The 17,479-nt window shown below is 40.6% G+C and overlaps 1 protein-coding gene across 1 annotated transcript in view; it reads right to left on the reverse strand.

Moving 5' to 3' along the window:
- The window catches only part of ADAMTS20 (ADAM metallopeptidase with thrombospondin type 1 motif 20), a 1,033,120-nt gene that overhangs the window by 357,439 nt on the left and 658,202 nt on the right, over nt 1-17,479 (reverse strand). The window contains exon 25 of the mRNA XM_086919514.1: nt 5,863-6,039. Coding sequence (XP_086775640.1) covers nt 5,863-6,039 — 177 coding nt within the window. The remainder of the gene's footprint in view (nt 1-5,862; nt 6,040-17,479) is intronic.

Raw genomic sequence — 17,479 nt, forward strand, 5'->3', positions numbered from 1 at the left:
GCACAAGGTCTAGCCATGTTGAGAAAGGAGATGGAATATTTATCGTAACTCCTTCCTCCACAGAATGGTCTATGATGCAGTTGAAATGTGGGTTAAAACAATTAAAAGACAACCCCCTGGGTATATTTGATATAACCAGATTAGATACAACAAAGTTTCTGAAAACAACATACCTAAATGTAAAGATTTCAAGAATGTTTATAATCAATTATATCCTTAGAGCCCTACGTAGCGGGCTCTACTGGCCAACAAAGGGCCGCTCCAGCGTTAACAAGGTAGTGGGCCTTTGATGGCCGGTAGAGCCCGCTACGGAGGCCTCTAAGGCTATTAAAACATTCCGCCCCTAGAAGGCAGAATACTCTCATTTGTAAAACAAAGGCCTCATGGAGCCCGAGCAGGTTGGAATCCCCTCGGGCTCTGTGAGGCCTTTGTTCACAGCTGTTGCTGTTAAAAATCATTTGAATGTTGATGCTACGGGATTCTACTGGCCATTAGAGGCCCGGAGCACTCAATTGTTTTCAATGAAGTACTCAACATTCCAATGTTCTAATATAATCTTATATTTCAGGGCAACACATCAGCTTGAAGTAGTGAAGTGTGATGTAGGATCTTAAGATAGAAGAACAAGGCAACAGCACCTGCTGTTGACCAGCCATTCGAGTCACCATCTATTGCAACATAAAAGTAAATACTTTCATATTCTGAGATGAGGTGGGCACACATTTCAAGAATGTTTATATGCACCCAATACGTTTTGTCACATCTTCATTACAATGTCTGGGAGTTGATTTCACTAAGTGGGAAGCTTGGGTTTATTTCTGTCGATACATATAATTTGGAAAACAAATATGTTTCCTATATGAGAGGGAACTTCAAGGTATGTCTAAGAAATTAAATGTCAGTGGGTCCAATCTCTATGTATCTTGTAGTTAAATTATGTAGGGCTGTCAATAATCTAATGTCTAAGATTATTGGGGCATTTTAGAAAACATTGGACTAGACTCTATACAAGTATAGATCCAAGCATTTAATTCTTTAACAATACTAATACTATTGAATATTTTTGAAACTGGTCCTCTAAGGTTTCAAAAACAAATATCTTTCTATATCAAACATTATTTTGATGAATGTTCCGTGGAAGATTGGAAAAGGATACAGATCTTCATGAGATATATTTTGAGTAGCCATTAATGGAAGGAAATGCAAGACACAACATTATAGTTGTGGAACAAAAAGGTGCCATTCAGCCCTATTGAATGTTGCACTTAAACAACATATTGTAGGCATGGTTCAGGAGAAGCATTACAATTAGTGAAGATTCACTTGACCATATGAAGGGACTTGTGAAGAAGCCGGATCAAAACAATCTGCATAAAAAGCTATGCATGTAGGAAAAGGCATCCTGGTTCAACGTGGAGGTCTGCTCATTTATTAAAAAACTGGATGGAATCAACCATATTCACCTTGGATTAAGTTGGGCAAGCAATTATCTTTGAATGATTTAAAAAAAATACATGGATCAATTGAAAGGGACCTATTAAAAGTTGTTAGTGGACATGTTAACAGAATGTTTAGGTAGAAAGAGTTGGGCCAATGCAGACATTTCTCCCCTCAATCAGACATATCAATGGTGTCTGGACCAAACTGTAACATAGAGGCATAAAAAAACATCTGTATCCTTGCACCTATATACTTTAGGGTGTAACATCTTTAAAAATATACAATTGCTATAAAATTTAAGTAGTAGCAACTTAACATTAATTAATCCCCAGTGGAAGAATGGTATATGAAATGGCTAGTATTTGGAGCTCTGTTATTGACATTAATAGAATAATTAAATAGTTATACAAGTTTCAATAGTTGCTGATTGTGTTTATTGACTTGTTGTTCCTAAACTCCAGCCCCCACCATCTACTCCTTTTAGAAGTGTTTAAAGAGGCCAAATGTATATTTAGTGGATTGGACATATATTTAACTATACATTTGAGCATTTGGAGTGAGATAGATCACATGAATTCATGAGTTATACTGTCAGTAGGTTGAAATCAATATGTTAGGTCATTATTTTGTGTTTTAAAAATAATTTAAAAGTCAAATGCCCTGAACTTGCCCAAAGAACAAGAAGCAAATGAGAAATTGTGAACTCTGATCCTAATGATATTGAGGATAAATGCTTGGCAGTGCAAACTTATAGAATGATGGTTGAAAGCTACAAATGTATGTTTATGAAATGGCTCTTGCTGGACTGCAAAAACAAACATTGAATCAAATTAGAGATGAAATGACAATGATGAATTTCTTATGGTTTCCTTGTTTTAAACTTTTGTAAGTGTCTGTAGGCGTGTGTTTTTCAGAAAAAGATTTGAAAACTAAATGAGAAAGGCACACACTTAGACTGGACTAAGTAATGGGCACAGAGACCATTTTCCACCACTGTGAGGCTTTTGTGGCCTTGAAAACAAATATGGTTAGTTAATGTTTTCTATTTCTACTCCTAGTTGTATTAAACTGCCTTTTTTATGATCCCTCTATTTTGTGGATGTATGCTGCTGCTTTTTTTATTTTGTGCAATGGGACTTTGCTAACTAGACCTCAATGCATGTGCTTTTCCCCCTAACACAAAGTCTTTTCAAACTACTATTTGCATGTGTTATGATTTTCACCCCCTGCCTCTGTATCAACCATGGCTTACTATCAATCTGTACTACTCACATTCACACTGTAGAGCGATCTAATCAGCACCTTAATGTCACTGTAAACAAAAGGATTTAAAACATGGTCGACTACTCACAAACTGTAGAGTTGTAATAATAGTCTATAATAGAAGAGGTATTTTACTGTTGGATCTGGCATGAAAGTTAGCCATCAAAAGTGCAAAAATGAATACAGTGAATTGGCCACTGTATACAAAGCAAATTTCGTAGTAATGGCTGCTCCCCAAATGAGAATGAATGTTAATTCATGATCGATAATCATTTTAGATACTCCATTTATATGTCTTGCTGTGTATGTACTTTTGTAGAGGCTTATGGTTTTAATTGACTAACAAACAAATTTACTACTTATACAGTGAACTGAATCATTTGTATGTTATTGAATTACTTGAACGTTTCTGATTGAATGGATGTCAGAAACCATAGCAGCTAAGGTTCTTGTTTTATGATTTTCTGTAGGAAAAGGCTTGCTGTCCTCAAAACCCTGATTGAAGCCTCTGTAAACATCATCTTCTAAAGAAAGAAGAAAAAGCATGAAAAACATACTTGTTCTATAGACAAGATTTAAGAATAATAAGAAACACTGACTAAACAAGAATTTAGACTGTCAAAAGGATCTTTGCGAATGAGCAGGGACGTGCTATGGGAGTTGTCAAAATACATGTTTTGAGTGTGTATTTATATTCACTATTCATTTTTGTTATTTGAAAGTTATTGTGCATACTGTTTATGTTTATCAAATCACAATCAAGGATTTCCAATAAAAAGAACATCATAAAAAAAGACGACAATTTAGAGGATGACAACGACTTGGGCAGATATAATGAGGACATTCACTTAGGCAGGAAACCAGGAGGTGCAAATAGGATCACAAACGCTGTACTATGATGATGAAACATAGGAGAACATACGTAAAAGGAATATGTGCTAATTGGTGACATTTCAGGACCATGTGGGAGGAATCAGGACATCCATGATAGATGGAACAATTTGTGTGAAGAAGACGAAGACTAGGTATGTGTGGGGAGGCGTGTACTAGAAAGGTGTGTAACGGTAATTCAGAAATTTATACTACAGGGAGATACTGTGACTTTTATTTTGGTAGTCTATATGTACTTTCAACTGTTACTATTAAACCTTGTAAAATTAAAAATAAATTTGTTTTTCAAAAACAGAAATCGGAAAATTAAGTAACCAGTATCAATACTGTATGAGTAGTGCCTATCATGAAAGTTGAGAACCTTGTATTAAAGATGTTTATGTCTAAACAGATGAATGACGAACTAATGCCGGTTAGTAAATAAGGCACATCAGGGCAGACAAATGGGTATGCACAGGTTCTTGAACCATTTTTGCATATGTTTTTCTCCTTAACTGTAAGTAAAAATTAAAAGAACACGTAAGAAATATTTTAACTCAATAAATTGAATTTATTGGTTAATGTGTACTATTAGGAACACATAACACATACAGAGGATCAGAGAAGAGATGCATGTTCTGTGAAGGCAGATGTACCAAAGACAGAAAGAAAGGCCAACAGATCCTAATATGATCAGGAAGACTGAGAACAGTCAGAGAAATACATCTCAAGGAGAGGAGAAAATAAGTAAATTTGTATCGGTACATGAAATGTGAACAAGGTGGGAAGAACAAATAATTATTTTGTAAAATGTATGTTTCATCAAAATAACTTAATTGTGTTAAAAGGGTGAGCTACCTTCCTTCGGCATTTTGTATCAGAGTATGGTGTCGCCTGGAATTCCTAGTGGGGTCACACTCCTTGTAACACAGTTACTTTCTATATGTCATATTATTGTACAGTGTGAACTATTACACACAGTACAACTTGCTTTATTTAGTTTACTGATTCTTGTTTGGAAACTAATAAGTAAGGCAGACATAAGTCCAGATTGCAGAATGATTAGCTTTGGTGGTAAATGGTACAGAAAGGGGACACTGCAAAACTTCATTCAAAATCTCATATCTCCTTGTTTTTTTTTTTAGCTTTTGGTAAACGTTGATCAGTGGAAATATTTTGCTGTATAAGTATTAAACATTACATAATAAATTACTATGTGATTGAGGGCTCTATTTGGTAAGGCAATTGGTCTCTGCCATGTGAAAGACTAAGGTGCATTTAGCTGTGAAAAATAAACTTCGAAATATATTGCACTAGAATGGTAGAGCTATTTACAACTAGTGAAGGTACAATTCCTAATTTTGAAGATCTTTCTTTCCCCTATTCCCTTTCCATGCCTCCCAATCCACAGGCAGCATCCGACTGTACAACATATGTACAGTAAGACAAAGTAAACTCAAGAAAATCAGACTCTACTATTACCTGCACTAAGCAGCTCCACAATCCTAGTGCAATTTACCTCTTGCAACAACATACATTGGAAAATGAGCTTTATGTTAAAAAACACATCCCTGGTAAATTTCAGGAGATCCAACCAATCGCTACTTCTCAGAGGAACAAATGCCCAGGAAAAACAGAGCAAGAAGATTAAGTTGCAGTGAGCATTAAAATGCACATGACATTTCCCAAAATGTGTCGTAGTTAATAATTACCACACCAGATAAATACCAAACATCTAGGTGTCTGATCGTTTCAGGTGTGATAATTATCGCATGGGATAACAGACAACCTCTAATGAGGGCTTAGATGTTTACCTCAGCCAAGTTGTATTGACATTCATCTTTGGTATCTCATAGTAACATAGACTGTATTACTTCCCTGACATTCTTCCTGATTTCACATGTTGAATCTCTGTGTTTAAGTGATGAGAAAATATATTAACTGCTTAATATGAAATCATAAAGTGTTTCCCCTGGTGAATGGCAATTAAATCTGGATTCAGCAACAGCAGTAGTGGGCAAGTCAAATCACACTGGTAAAGTGGTATCACCTGAAAAAACACTCTTCAAAGCTAAGAAAGTAGGGATTGTTCATCAGCACCAATAGTAAATCCCCTTTTCAACAGTGCAGGCTTTGAACAGTGTAACATTTCTCACATTATGGTCCAAATATAAATCATCGATTGCCAAGAGTCATAATCCTCTAGCTATCTTTCATTTATAACATACAACACATATATACAAATAATTTATGACACAGGAAAGGGAAAAAAACTAAAAACCATCATACCGATTTCCAATGTCCCCGATGCCATAACGTATCACTTGGACAAACATGAGCATTGCATTGAGTCATATTAGGTGGTTTTTCGAGAATTTCACAATTTTGATCCGGCAATATTTGGCTATTACTCGCCTGACAAATCACTATTCGTGTTTTTATTCCACCTCCACATGGGTGAGTACACTGAAACAAAAAAATACACATATGGAATTATCAAAAATAACAAGCTCATGTTTAAATTTCTGCGACATTTGTTGTTAGAATAATCTACAAGTATAAATATCAACTAAAAATATGAAAAAGTCCCCCTATAAAACATCTAAACGTACATGTGTGTCCCTTTCACCAAACCTTGCAAATTAATTATATGGTATGCACAAATACATTTCAGATAGAAATGTACATATCTATTTGCCCAGAAGTAGTGGCATAGCCAGAGGATTAGTATAGTGAGGTGTGAGTGGTGATGAGATGATCAATGAGTTTGACTCTACAGTATCTGCTGCCATCCAGAAGCGTCCAGGGGCAGCGACAGAGTGGCAAAGGTCCTGAGTCCAAATTTCACCTACGGGAGAGCTAGTTGGCCACGTGTTGGGTTCACGAGGCCGTAGCCTATTATCAATTGATCGGACCCTCAAAGGGAGTGGGTAGGTTGAAACCCCAGGCACTTGCAGCGGAGGCTAGAGGCTCGGAGCCCCCTCAACGACCGGCTAGGGACGAAAAGACGAGGTGATCCACGGCGCATAACCTATTGAGGAAGATAGCCCAGAAAAGGGAAAGTACCCCACTAACAAAAGTTGCCTGGACCAGCCGCGCTGGCTCAGTTTTCGAGACTCAGCAGAGACAAAGGGGAGGATCTAGGAAACAGGTCCCTACAAGGTCCCAGGCCTAAGATGTGACCCGGGGACACAGGTCCTGAGTGCCGACACAGTCACAGCCAGCGAACATGTCAAGAGGCGAAGTGTCCACCAACCAGGCGAAGAAGGACCGCTCCCTTAAAGACATGCTGATGCGACCCCAAGGTAGCATTATGATGGAAGCTCAACCCGCCAAAGAAGCACCGTCTGGAGCAGCGTCTGGCCCTACAGAGGAGCCGGTGACTCTGGCATTCATGGAATGACTGTTCACGGCCTTGAAGGAGGACTTACAAATGGTCAAGAAAGACCTAAAAATGGAGCTGGACTTAGACAAGGCTGAATAGGCCGCCCTCCATTTACGCCATTCCTTCTATGTGGTGGGGGATAAATGCGAGCGTCGCTTAGCACATAAACTGAGCAAGCAACGGCAAAGGCAGGGCATCCAAATAATAAAGGATCGGAATGGTAACCCGGTAATGACAGACGCAGAAATGGGCAAGGCATTCCAAGAGTTCTATGAACACCTCTATTCGGGTCAAACATTAGACAACTCAGAGAGCCTTAGATAACTAAGTGAAGTGCAAACAGCTAAGCTGACGAATGACCAAATCTCCACACTGGAGGAGGAAATCCACATAGAAGAGGTGATTGCAGCAATCGCACGTCTGAAACTGGCCAAATCCCGAGGCCCAGATGGCTTTACCACAGCGTTCTACAAAACGTATTGTTCAGAAGTAGTATCTGTATTGACCCAACTTTTTAATACCTTTTCCAAACAAGGAGCGATCCCAGCATCGATGTTAAAGGCTGCCATTATAGTCATTCATAACCCCGGGAAGGATACCACGCACTGTAGCTCACTTTATTACTTAACATTGACTTTAAATCATTTACAGGAATATTGGCTCAGAGACTCAGCAAGTGCATGGAGGCCCCGATAGATCCAAATCAGGCTGGCTTCATCCCACAGAGACAAACCAGTGACAATACCAAAAGGGGTTTGTGCACTTTAGCAAGGCTGCTAGATTCCCGGGTATATACATGCTTTTGACCAAAGACACTGAAAAAGCTTTTGACAGGTTCCATTGACTCTACCTTGAACAAGCATTGTCCCATTTCGACCTGGGGGAGCGCTTTAGAACACGAATACTAAACTGCTATCGCCTACCCACAGCAACAGTTAGAGTCAATGGCCACACATCTGTCCCGCTCCAAATAGCTCAAGTTATGAGACAAGGCTGCCCCTTATCACCCTTGTTATTCACATTATATATGGAGCCACTGGCACAGAAGGTAAGATCACACCCACAAATCCTTGGGGTACCTTTTGGGGGAGACAAGATCAGTCTCCACGCAGACAATGTATTAGTGACTCTCAACAACCCTGACACATCCATGGGAGCCTTCCTCGCAGAGCTGGATTCCATTGGCAGGGCTTCTGGGTTTTAAGTAAATGTAGGGAAATCTGTGGCTCTGAACCTCTCCCTTCCTCTGCAAAGGGTGGAACAGCTCCAGGCACAATTTCTGGTCCAGTGGTCTCACGACACAATCACCTACTTAGGAGTCCAGATAGCACTAACTACACTATCCACAGTCACTGTCAACTACAATAATCTATACAAACAAATTTGCGCTGACACACAGAGATGGAAACACCACGAGATCTCATGATTAGGTATAGTGGCATTTATTAAAATGGTGACCCTCCCTAAGATATTATAATTGTTTCAAACCCTTCCCTCCAGCCACTCCCAGGCTCAATCCAGAAACTACAGGCAGCGATTTCATATTTCATATAGCAGGGCAGAAAGCCGAGGATGAACAAGACTCTTAGCTTTCTACCACCTAGCGAGGGTGGGTTGGCAACACGGAATATCCAACTGTATTTCCAGGCAGCGCAACTAAGATACCTAGTAGAATGGAATCACTGGAGTCTGAAAAGCACTGGCTATTCCAAGATAGGGCAGTAGCAGGAACATCAGTGATGAGGATTCCCTTTTTGGGGAAAGCGCACAGGGCAAGAAGCCTGTACTTCTCTTCCACAAAACAGGCAACAATGGCGGTGTGGGATCAAACTAGCGTAAAGCACAATCTAACATCGTTCCCTTCCCCTCTGACCCCCAAGTTTGACAATCCAGACTTTGAGCCAGGCGTGGGGGAGATCCAATTCTCCGAGTGGCGCTGCACGGGATGTCGGGCCATTGGTCACTTCTTTGATGTTGAGGGGGTTCTGTCTTTTCAATTGATTGATTTGATTTGAAGATTTATAAAGTGCAGCAGTCACATGAAGGCATCAAGGCACTAGAGATCAGCCATATATACCCAGGAACCTAGCAAGGGCCAGAAGCTCCCGCTAGGTGCTATATCATGAAAGCCAGGTTTTAAGAGCTTTTCTAAAAGGAAGCAGAAGGGGGATAGATCTAATAGCAATGGGTAGAGAGTTCCAGAGCTTCCAAGCTGCCACCAAGAATGCTGTATCTCCCCACTTCTTCTTCTTAGTTCTTGGTACATCCAGTTGGATTAGGAGTGAAGAATGCAATGGTCTTTTAGAAGAATGCTACTTAAACATAGTCTTCAACCTTGACGGGTAGGAAGCATGTAGCGATTTATGGACCATACAGAGTGATTTGAAGCTAATGCGTTGTTCAATGGGGAGCCAATGCAGGATCTCCAGTCCCTTCCTGGCAGATTGTTTTCAGTGAATGTCCAGATTGAACCTTGCCAATGCATTCTGCATTACCTGGAGTTTGTACTGCATACTCTTGTTTGCAGCAAGGTATAATTCATTACAGTTATCAAGTCTACATTACCAAGACCAGTGCAACCTGTATCCAGGCTGGTCGTTGGATAAAGGGAAGATTTATTTTTTACTTCCTTATGAGCCAGGAGCATGTTGAGATGGTGCGATTTATTTGGATATTAAAGCTAAGTTCAATATCCAACAGGACTCCAAGGTTCTTAGCCTTTTCGCTCGAGGTCGGTCAGCATCCCTAGGATTGAGGCCAGCAACTACTATTCCACTTGGATGACCCTGATCCGAGTATCATCACTGTGGTTTTATAGCCATTAAGCTTCAAATAGTTAGGCGACATCCATTCTGCCACTCTGGTCATGCATCCAAGAATATTTTCTGACAATGAGCATGGCCCTTTAGGGATGGTGACCATAATCTGTGTATCATCTGCATATGACATCACCTCCAATCTAAATGAGTGGATCACAGTTGCTAGGGGTGCCACATACAGATTGAAAAGAGTAGGGCTCAGAGATTATCCCTGCAGAACTCCGCAGAGTAAAACATAGGAGTCTGAGTGAAAAGATTTTAAATTTACCCTTTGGGAGCTCCCTATCAGAAATTAGGACAGGAGGGCTAGTGCTTGATGTGAGATATCAAGACTCCGGAGTCTGTCCAGCAGTAGGTGAAATGGTGTCAAATGCGGCTGACAGATCCAAGAGGATCAGCACCACCCCCGTCCTTCATCCACCGTGCGCGTGATGTAGTCAGTGGCTGATATTAAAGCTGTTTCTGTTCCATGATGCCTTCTAAATCCAAACTGAGAATCATTGAGCCATGATTGATGTTCTGCAGTTTACATGAGCTGTTTATTGAGATCCAGCCGCACAATTTCTGCTGGGGCAGGAAGCAGGGAGATGGGACAGTAGTTTTTGCAGTCCCTTGGGTCTGTTTTTTCAGAAGTGGTCTACTAATGGCCTGTTTCCAGGTTTGGGGTAGATTCCAGACCGAATTATATTATTCATTCATTTACAGAGGGGTTCTGCTATGGTGTCGGCAGCCATATGGAGGATTGCAGGTGGACATGCTTCCATAGGAGAGCCTGCATGTGTTCTCAAGATATTGTACAAGAAGGAGTGGTGTGAGGTCAAACATTTTGAAAGACCTCTATCTCACTACCAAGTACCAGAGGAGCATCCTCGACATGATTGCTGACTGCCAGTGTTATGATGGGTATTTCAGGTTGTGAGTCAAAGGAGGTATATTTGTCTGTGATTTTTGTTTGGAAGAAGGTAGCCAATTGATTGCAGAATGTTTGTGATGTTTCTGGTTCTGCGACGGGTTGGGAAGATGAAAGTCGTTGTAACAGCTTAAATAACTCCTGTGGATGTTGAGTTTTCAATTATGTGAGTACAGTATATGGATTTTTCTTCTACTAATTAGCAATTACATTCCTTGACCCTAGCTTTATATATCGTACTATCAAGCTCCTATATGGTTAGTCTCCAAGCTCGCTCAGTGCGACAACAAGCTTGTTTTAATCGTCTGGGTCTGTCGTTGTACCAAGGAGCTGATGGGTGGAGTTTTTACAGGATATGTGATTTCAGGGGTGCCACTATGTTCACTGCGGATTCTAGCCATGTTGCAAAAGCCTCTGCCCAAGATTAGGGTCCTCTTGAACTGTAAAGGGAATATTTTATAAGGCGTTGACCAAGGTGGCAGCTGAGATACCTTTCCAGTTTCTAAATTCATTGGGACAGTGAGGGGGTCTCTGATCCACACTTAATACTGGAGGGAGAAAATCGAACCGTACTGCACAATGGTCCGACCAACAAATAGGTATTGTATGTTGGAAGGTAATACGTACATCATTGGAGAAATCATTGGAGAAAATTCCATCCCGAGTATGTCCTGCGAGAGTATTAGAGTCTGAGTTGTCCCTCTCTTCTAAGTAAAAATTAATGTCCCCTTAGACTATAAGAGAATTCTCTGCCAGAGCTGGCTCTAAAAGCTGCTTAAGCTCTTGCAAAAAAGGTGCCCTGGGTCCTGGAGGTATGTAAATCAGTAGGCCTCCAAAAGTACAGGTGGCTCATAGAATGAGTTTAACGTTTGTAGCCTCACGTGTGTGTGTATCCAAACCTGTCTCAATAATACATTTATGTTGAGATTTGAAGACAATAGCTATCCCCCCATGCGGCCCACCCAATCTACCCTTTGGATAGAGTAATTATCTGGGACAGCATCGATTAGGTCGGGCCCTGAGGCTGAATTTGCCTAGGTTTCTGTTTAAAAAACCCAATCAGGTTCCAAGTCTTCAACTAGCGTTACAAACTCAATTCTGTGTTTGGTGAGGGAGTGTACATTAAGCAGCAGCCCCTTATAAATGGAAGTCGAATATAATTAGGAACAGCTCAATTTGTGGGTTTGGATTTACACAAGGGGTGTGTTGCAGAAATAGTAATGATGGGGGGGTCCAGACGGGCTATTAGATCAAAATTATCATGTTGAGAAAACTGAGAATTTGTTCGTGGAATATATGCGGCCTTAATAGCAGAAAGAAAAGGGAGCTTTGTGCACAATTGATACAGAGTATGCGCATAGATTTATTGTGTTTGCAAGAAACACATTTGCCTCGGATTGATAGGCATTTTTTCAAAGACCTTGGCATGCATTTATTAGGATGTACTCGTCAAGGTACTACAACCAAAGGGGTGGCAATACTTATAAGAAGAGGGCTTGGCCATCTTCAGCGCATTAAGGCTGATCAATTTGGTAGGTGGTTGATCCTAGAGATTAATATTGACAATAAAGCCTGGACAATCTGCTCAATTTATGCTTCTAATATAGACGACCCCGATATTCTGAATTTCTTGAGTTTAGAATTAGCTGAATGGCCATCTTCTCTTATTCTGTGTGGTGACTTAAATATCCATTTGGGAGGTGGATTTGATATTCGTAGTAATACACCATACCCTGGTCTCAAGAAAAAGACATACAAGGCATTAAGAGGCTTAGTCTTAGAATTTGGGCTCTCCGACGTGGGATATGCTATAAATCCTGCCACACCAGGTTACACTTTTTTTTCCGCTCCGCATCAAAAGCTGGTGCGGCTGGATTATTTTTTTATAAATACTCCACTCATACATCACACCTTGTATGAAATCTTTCCTCGTATAATTTCGGACCACAACCCAATATTGATAGAGGTGAAAATTGAGGTTGGCTCTCCTAAGTCTATATCTTGGTCTTTCGATCGGAAACTCTTGGCCGACCCAACCTACATTGAATATATGGGGAAATGGATAAGAGAATTTTTTGAGTTCAATAGAGGTAGCGCATCTTCTCAAATTGTATGGGATGCATTCAAAGCAGGGGTGCGCGGAGAGACTTTAGCTTATTCGATTAATAAGCAGAAAAACTTATGGAATAAAATGGAGTCTTATTATAAAGCAGTACAGGAGTGGGAGGAGAGGCTGGCCTTCGCTATTTCTTTACCCCAAGATACGGAACCTATTAAGGCCACTCTTGCTATTCATAAAGCAAGGCTTCTTGAAATTTTTGCAACAAAAATTGCAGAACAGGCGGCAATTTTTAGAACGCAGATTTACGAAATGGGAGAGAACTTCGGCAGGATCTTGGCAAAAAAGATTAGGCAAAGAGTGGCGTCAAATGTTATTGATGCCATTCAGGACGAGGCAGGACAAATACATACTAGATCTGAGGAGATTCTTGATGTTTTTCGGCAATTTTATTCTAAGCTTTATGAGCAGGAAGCTTTGGATTCTTCTAGCGAATCTTTCCTGAATTTCATCACTTGTGATAATGTCTCGAAATTATCTTCAGAGCAGGCTCAGATTTTAGATTCCGATATTACTTGGGAAGAAATAGAGAATGCTCTACTCTCTCTCCCAATTGGCAAAGCAATGGGACCTCACGGAATCCCCTTGGAATTCTTTAGGATGTTCAGAAATCTGTTAAAATTGGATTTATTGGTTACTTTTCTGGAAGCTCAGAAAGGATTGGCTCCACCTTCCTGGGGACAATCAACAATAATGGCATTTATTAAAAAGGATAAACCCCCCCATAATCCGGCATCCTATCGCCCGATTTCACTTATCAATTCTGATAGCAAAGTGTTTTCAAAAATTTTAGCTACACGCATTTCTTCGGTAATTTCCAGTATAGTTTCTCGATGGCAACACGGGTTTATTCCAAAGCGTGATACTGCGGATCATGTTCGGAGAGTCATTGCGTTGTTGGATTGGGCGGAGTGCATGAATACAACTATCAGGGTCACCCTGTTGGATGCCGAGAAGGCATTCGACAGGGTGGCCTGGCACTATCTTTGGGACATACTGTCTTTTAAAGGGTTCGGCCCAGTTATGAGGTCGGCACTGAAATCCCTATATAAAACACCTACTTCCAGTATTAAAATAGGGTTAGACAAATCCACCTTGTTTCCTATCCACCGAGGCACAAGACAAGGGTGTCCTGTATCACCGCTTCTCTTCGCTATTTATATCGATGTCTTTCTCAACGAATTGAATCACGCGGAGGATATTGCACCAGTCGTGGTGGCAGGCACCCCTTATAGGGCATTGGCATATGCAGATGACGTGGTGGTTATCACCACGGATATAGTAAAAGCTATCCCAAAGATAGAGGAATTGGCCAAACAGTTTGGGGCCTTTTCGGGCTACAAACTGAATATGTCTAAAACACAAATACTAGTAGTTGGTCAGAACCCTCCTGCTTTTCCTAACATAGTTCCTGTTGTGACTTATCTAGGAGTGAAGATTACATCTCCAGTGTTGCAGATCCCAGAATTAAATTACAATCCTATTCTGGAAAAGGCTAATTCCACGTTAGAGCGAATTAATCATCTTCATTTGTCTTTACACAGGAGGAACAATGTTCTGAAAATGCTAATACTACCTAAATTTCTTTACCTTTTCAGAACCATTCCTCTTGAGTTTCCCTTAATTTTTTTTAAACAGCTGGAAAGGATGTCAGGGAGCTTTTTATGGGGATATAAAAGGCATTGGAGAGCTCATCAAAAAATGATACTTCCAAAAGCCAGGGGGGGGTGGGGTATCCCACACTTTTTCTTCTATTATTTGGCTTCAGTCTTGCAATTCATAACCCCCCTAATAATCGGAGATAGGGCGCCTATTCTGGATGCGCATACCCCGTTAATCTTTGAATTTGCTTTAGGGGTAGAGGCCCGGGGGTGCTTTCTAAAACATGTTGAGCCGAGTTACTATAAAAAAACAAAATTTAAGATCCTAAAATCAGCATTTCGGGCTTGGAAGTCAATCAGACGAATTGCTAGTATACCAAAAATTACGAGATACACCCCCCTGATGTCGCAATCTATTTTTCCATCTGTTTTTAGAGATTCCATTATGGAAAGATGGCGTCACCGGGGTATTAGGTGTCTCGGTGATGTATGGCTAAATACTCATATTGCATCTTTTTTAGAGCTCCAAAGTAGGTTTAATCTCACTAATTCCGACTATTTTAAATACCTACAGGTGCGCAGTTTTCTTAATACTCTAACGTCTCAGGAATCTGCAGGCCTACAGCGGATCCCTTTGATGGATTCTTTTTTCAACAAAAGAAAATTTGTCTCTTTTTATAATTTATTGCTTTCATTACTCCCAGATGATCTAGCATATGTTCAATCAAGATGGAGCGAGAAGCTGGGCTCTAATGAAATTAAGATCGAGGATTCCATTTATCTGGCTAATTCCATCTTGTTATCCGGTAGAAGTCGGGCACAGCACTACATGGTGTTGTTTGATCTATATTATACACCAGCCAAAATCTCTAAATGGGGAGTATCAGTTGGTACATCATGTAGCAGATGTGGGCTGCATGCGGCAGATGCAGTCCATATGTTTTTTTCTTGTCCACTACTATCTGTATTCATAGTGGATATTCAAACATTTCTATCTCTGATACTTGGTATTTCAGTAGTACTAACCCCGGAGCTTGTACTGATTGGAGTCTCGTCGGCAGTATTTCCAGCCGAAAAAAGAAACCTGATTTTTAAATCCATGGGAATTCTTCGCTCATGTGTTACTCAAGATTGGATTAGCCCAGGTCCGCCATCCTTTTTCTCATGGAGAGCTCGCCTTCTGGCTATGTATAATGTTGAACATGCCATATACAGAACTAAAGGTAATGAAATAAAGGATAACTGGCATGAAAATGTGGGCGCCTGTTGAAAAGTGGATTGAGCGGGAACTGGGGTAGCTGATTATTGTTTTCTCCCGTTTCCCTTTCTCCGTTCTTAGCTGGTTATTTTCTTATAGGTCAATTATGCATGTAATGCTTTCTTTTTTTTGTGGAATTTATGATATGTAATGTATTATGTTTCTCAGTCAATTTCTGCTGAAAAATGTATATATTCTGACTTGCTTGCAATAAACAAGAAATAAAAAAAAAAAATTAGGAGTCTGAGTGAAAAGATTTTAAATTTACCCTTTGGGAGATCCCTATCAGAAATTAGGACAGGAGGGCTAGTGCTTGATGTGAGATATCAAGACTCCGGAGTCTGTCCAGCAGTAGGTGAAATGGTGTCAAATGCGGCTGACAGATCCAAGAGGATCAGCACCACCCCGTCCTTCATCCACCGTGCGCGTGATGTAGTCAGTGGCTGATATTAAAGCGGTTTCTGTTCCATGATGCCTTCTAAATTCAAACTGAGAATCATTGAGCCATGATTGATGTTCTGCAGTTTACATGAGCTGTTTATTGAGATCCAGCCGCACGATTTCTGCTGGGGCAGGAAGCAGGGAGATGGGACAGTAGTTTTTGCAGTCCCTTGGGTCTGTTTTTTCAGAAGTGGTCTACTAATGGCCTGTTTCCAGGTTTGGGGTAGATTCCAGACCGAATTATATTATTCATTCATTTACAGAGGGGTTCTGCTATGGTGTCGGCAGCCATATGGAGGATTGCAGGTGGACATCCTTCCATAGGAGAGCCTGCATGTGTTCTCATAAGATATTGTACAAGAAGGAGTGGTGTGAGGTCAAACATTTTGAAAGACCTCTATCTCACTACCAAGTACCAGAGGAGCATCCTCGACATGATTGCTGACTGCCAGTGTTATGATGGGTATTTCAGGTTGTGAGTCAAAGGACGTATATTTGTCTGTGATTTTTGTTTGGAAGAAGGTAGCCAATTGATTGCAGAATGTTTGTGATGTTTCTGGTTCTGCGACGGGTTGGGAAGATGAAAGTCGTTGTAACAGCTTCAATAACTCCTGTGGATGTTGAGTTTTCAATTATGTGAGTACAGTACATGGATTTTTCTTCTACTAATTCGCAATTACATTCATTGACCCTAGCTTTATATATCGTACTATCAAGCTCCTCTATGGTTAGTCTCCAAGCTCGCTCAGTGCGACGACAAGCTTGTTTTAATCGTCTGGGTCTGTCGTTGTACCAAGGAGCTGAGGGGTGGAGTTTTTACAGGATATGTGATTTCAGGGGTGCCACTATGTTCACTGCGGATTTTAGCCATGTTGCAAAAGCCTCTGCCCAAGATTAGGGTCCTCTTGAACTGTAAAGGGAATATTTTATAAGGCGTTGACCAAGGTGGCAGCTGAGATACCTTTCCAGTTTCTAAATTCATTGGGACAGTGAGGGGGTCTCTGATCCACACTTAATACTGGAGGGAGAAAATCGAACCGTACTGCACAATGGTCCGACCAACAAATAGGTATTGTATGTTGGAAGGTGATACGTACATCATTGGAGAAATCATTGGAGAAAATTCCATCCCGAGTATGTTCTACGAGAGTATTAGAGTCTGAGTTGTCCCTCTCTTCTAAGTAAAAATTAATGTCCCCTTAGACTATTGAGGAAATATAAATTTTATGGTCAAGTTGTGTTCCCTAGCGTGTACCCCACCGTCTCCATGTACCAGCTTAAAGTGCATGTAACTTCCCTCCTGTGCCAGCTATGAAGACGCAAATACATTTGCGTCCACCGTTAACATGTCCTTTTTCAGACCCACCCTGAAT

The sequence above is a fragment of the Lissotriton vulgaris genome, chromosome 1_1 (assembly GCF_964263255.1).
Source record: "Lissotriton vulgaris chromosome 1_1, aLisVul1.2, whole genome shotgun sequence".
In the NCBI taxonomy this organism is placed as follows: domain Eukaryota; kingdom Metazoa; phylum Chordata; class Amphibia; order Caudata; family Salamandridae; genus Lissotriton; species Lissotriton vulgaris.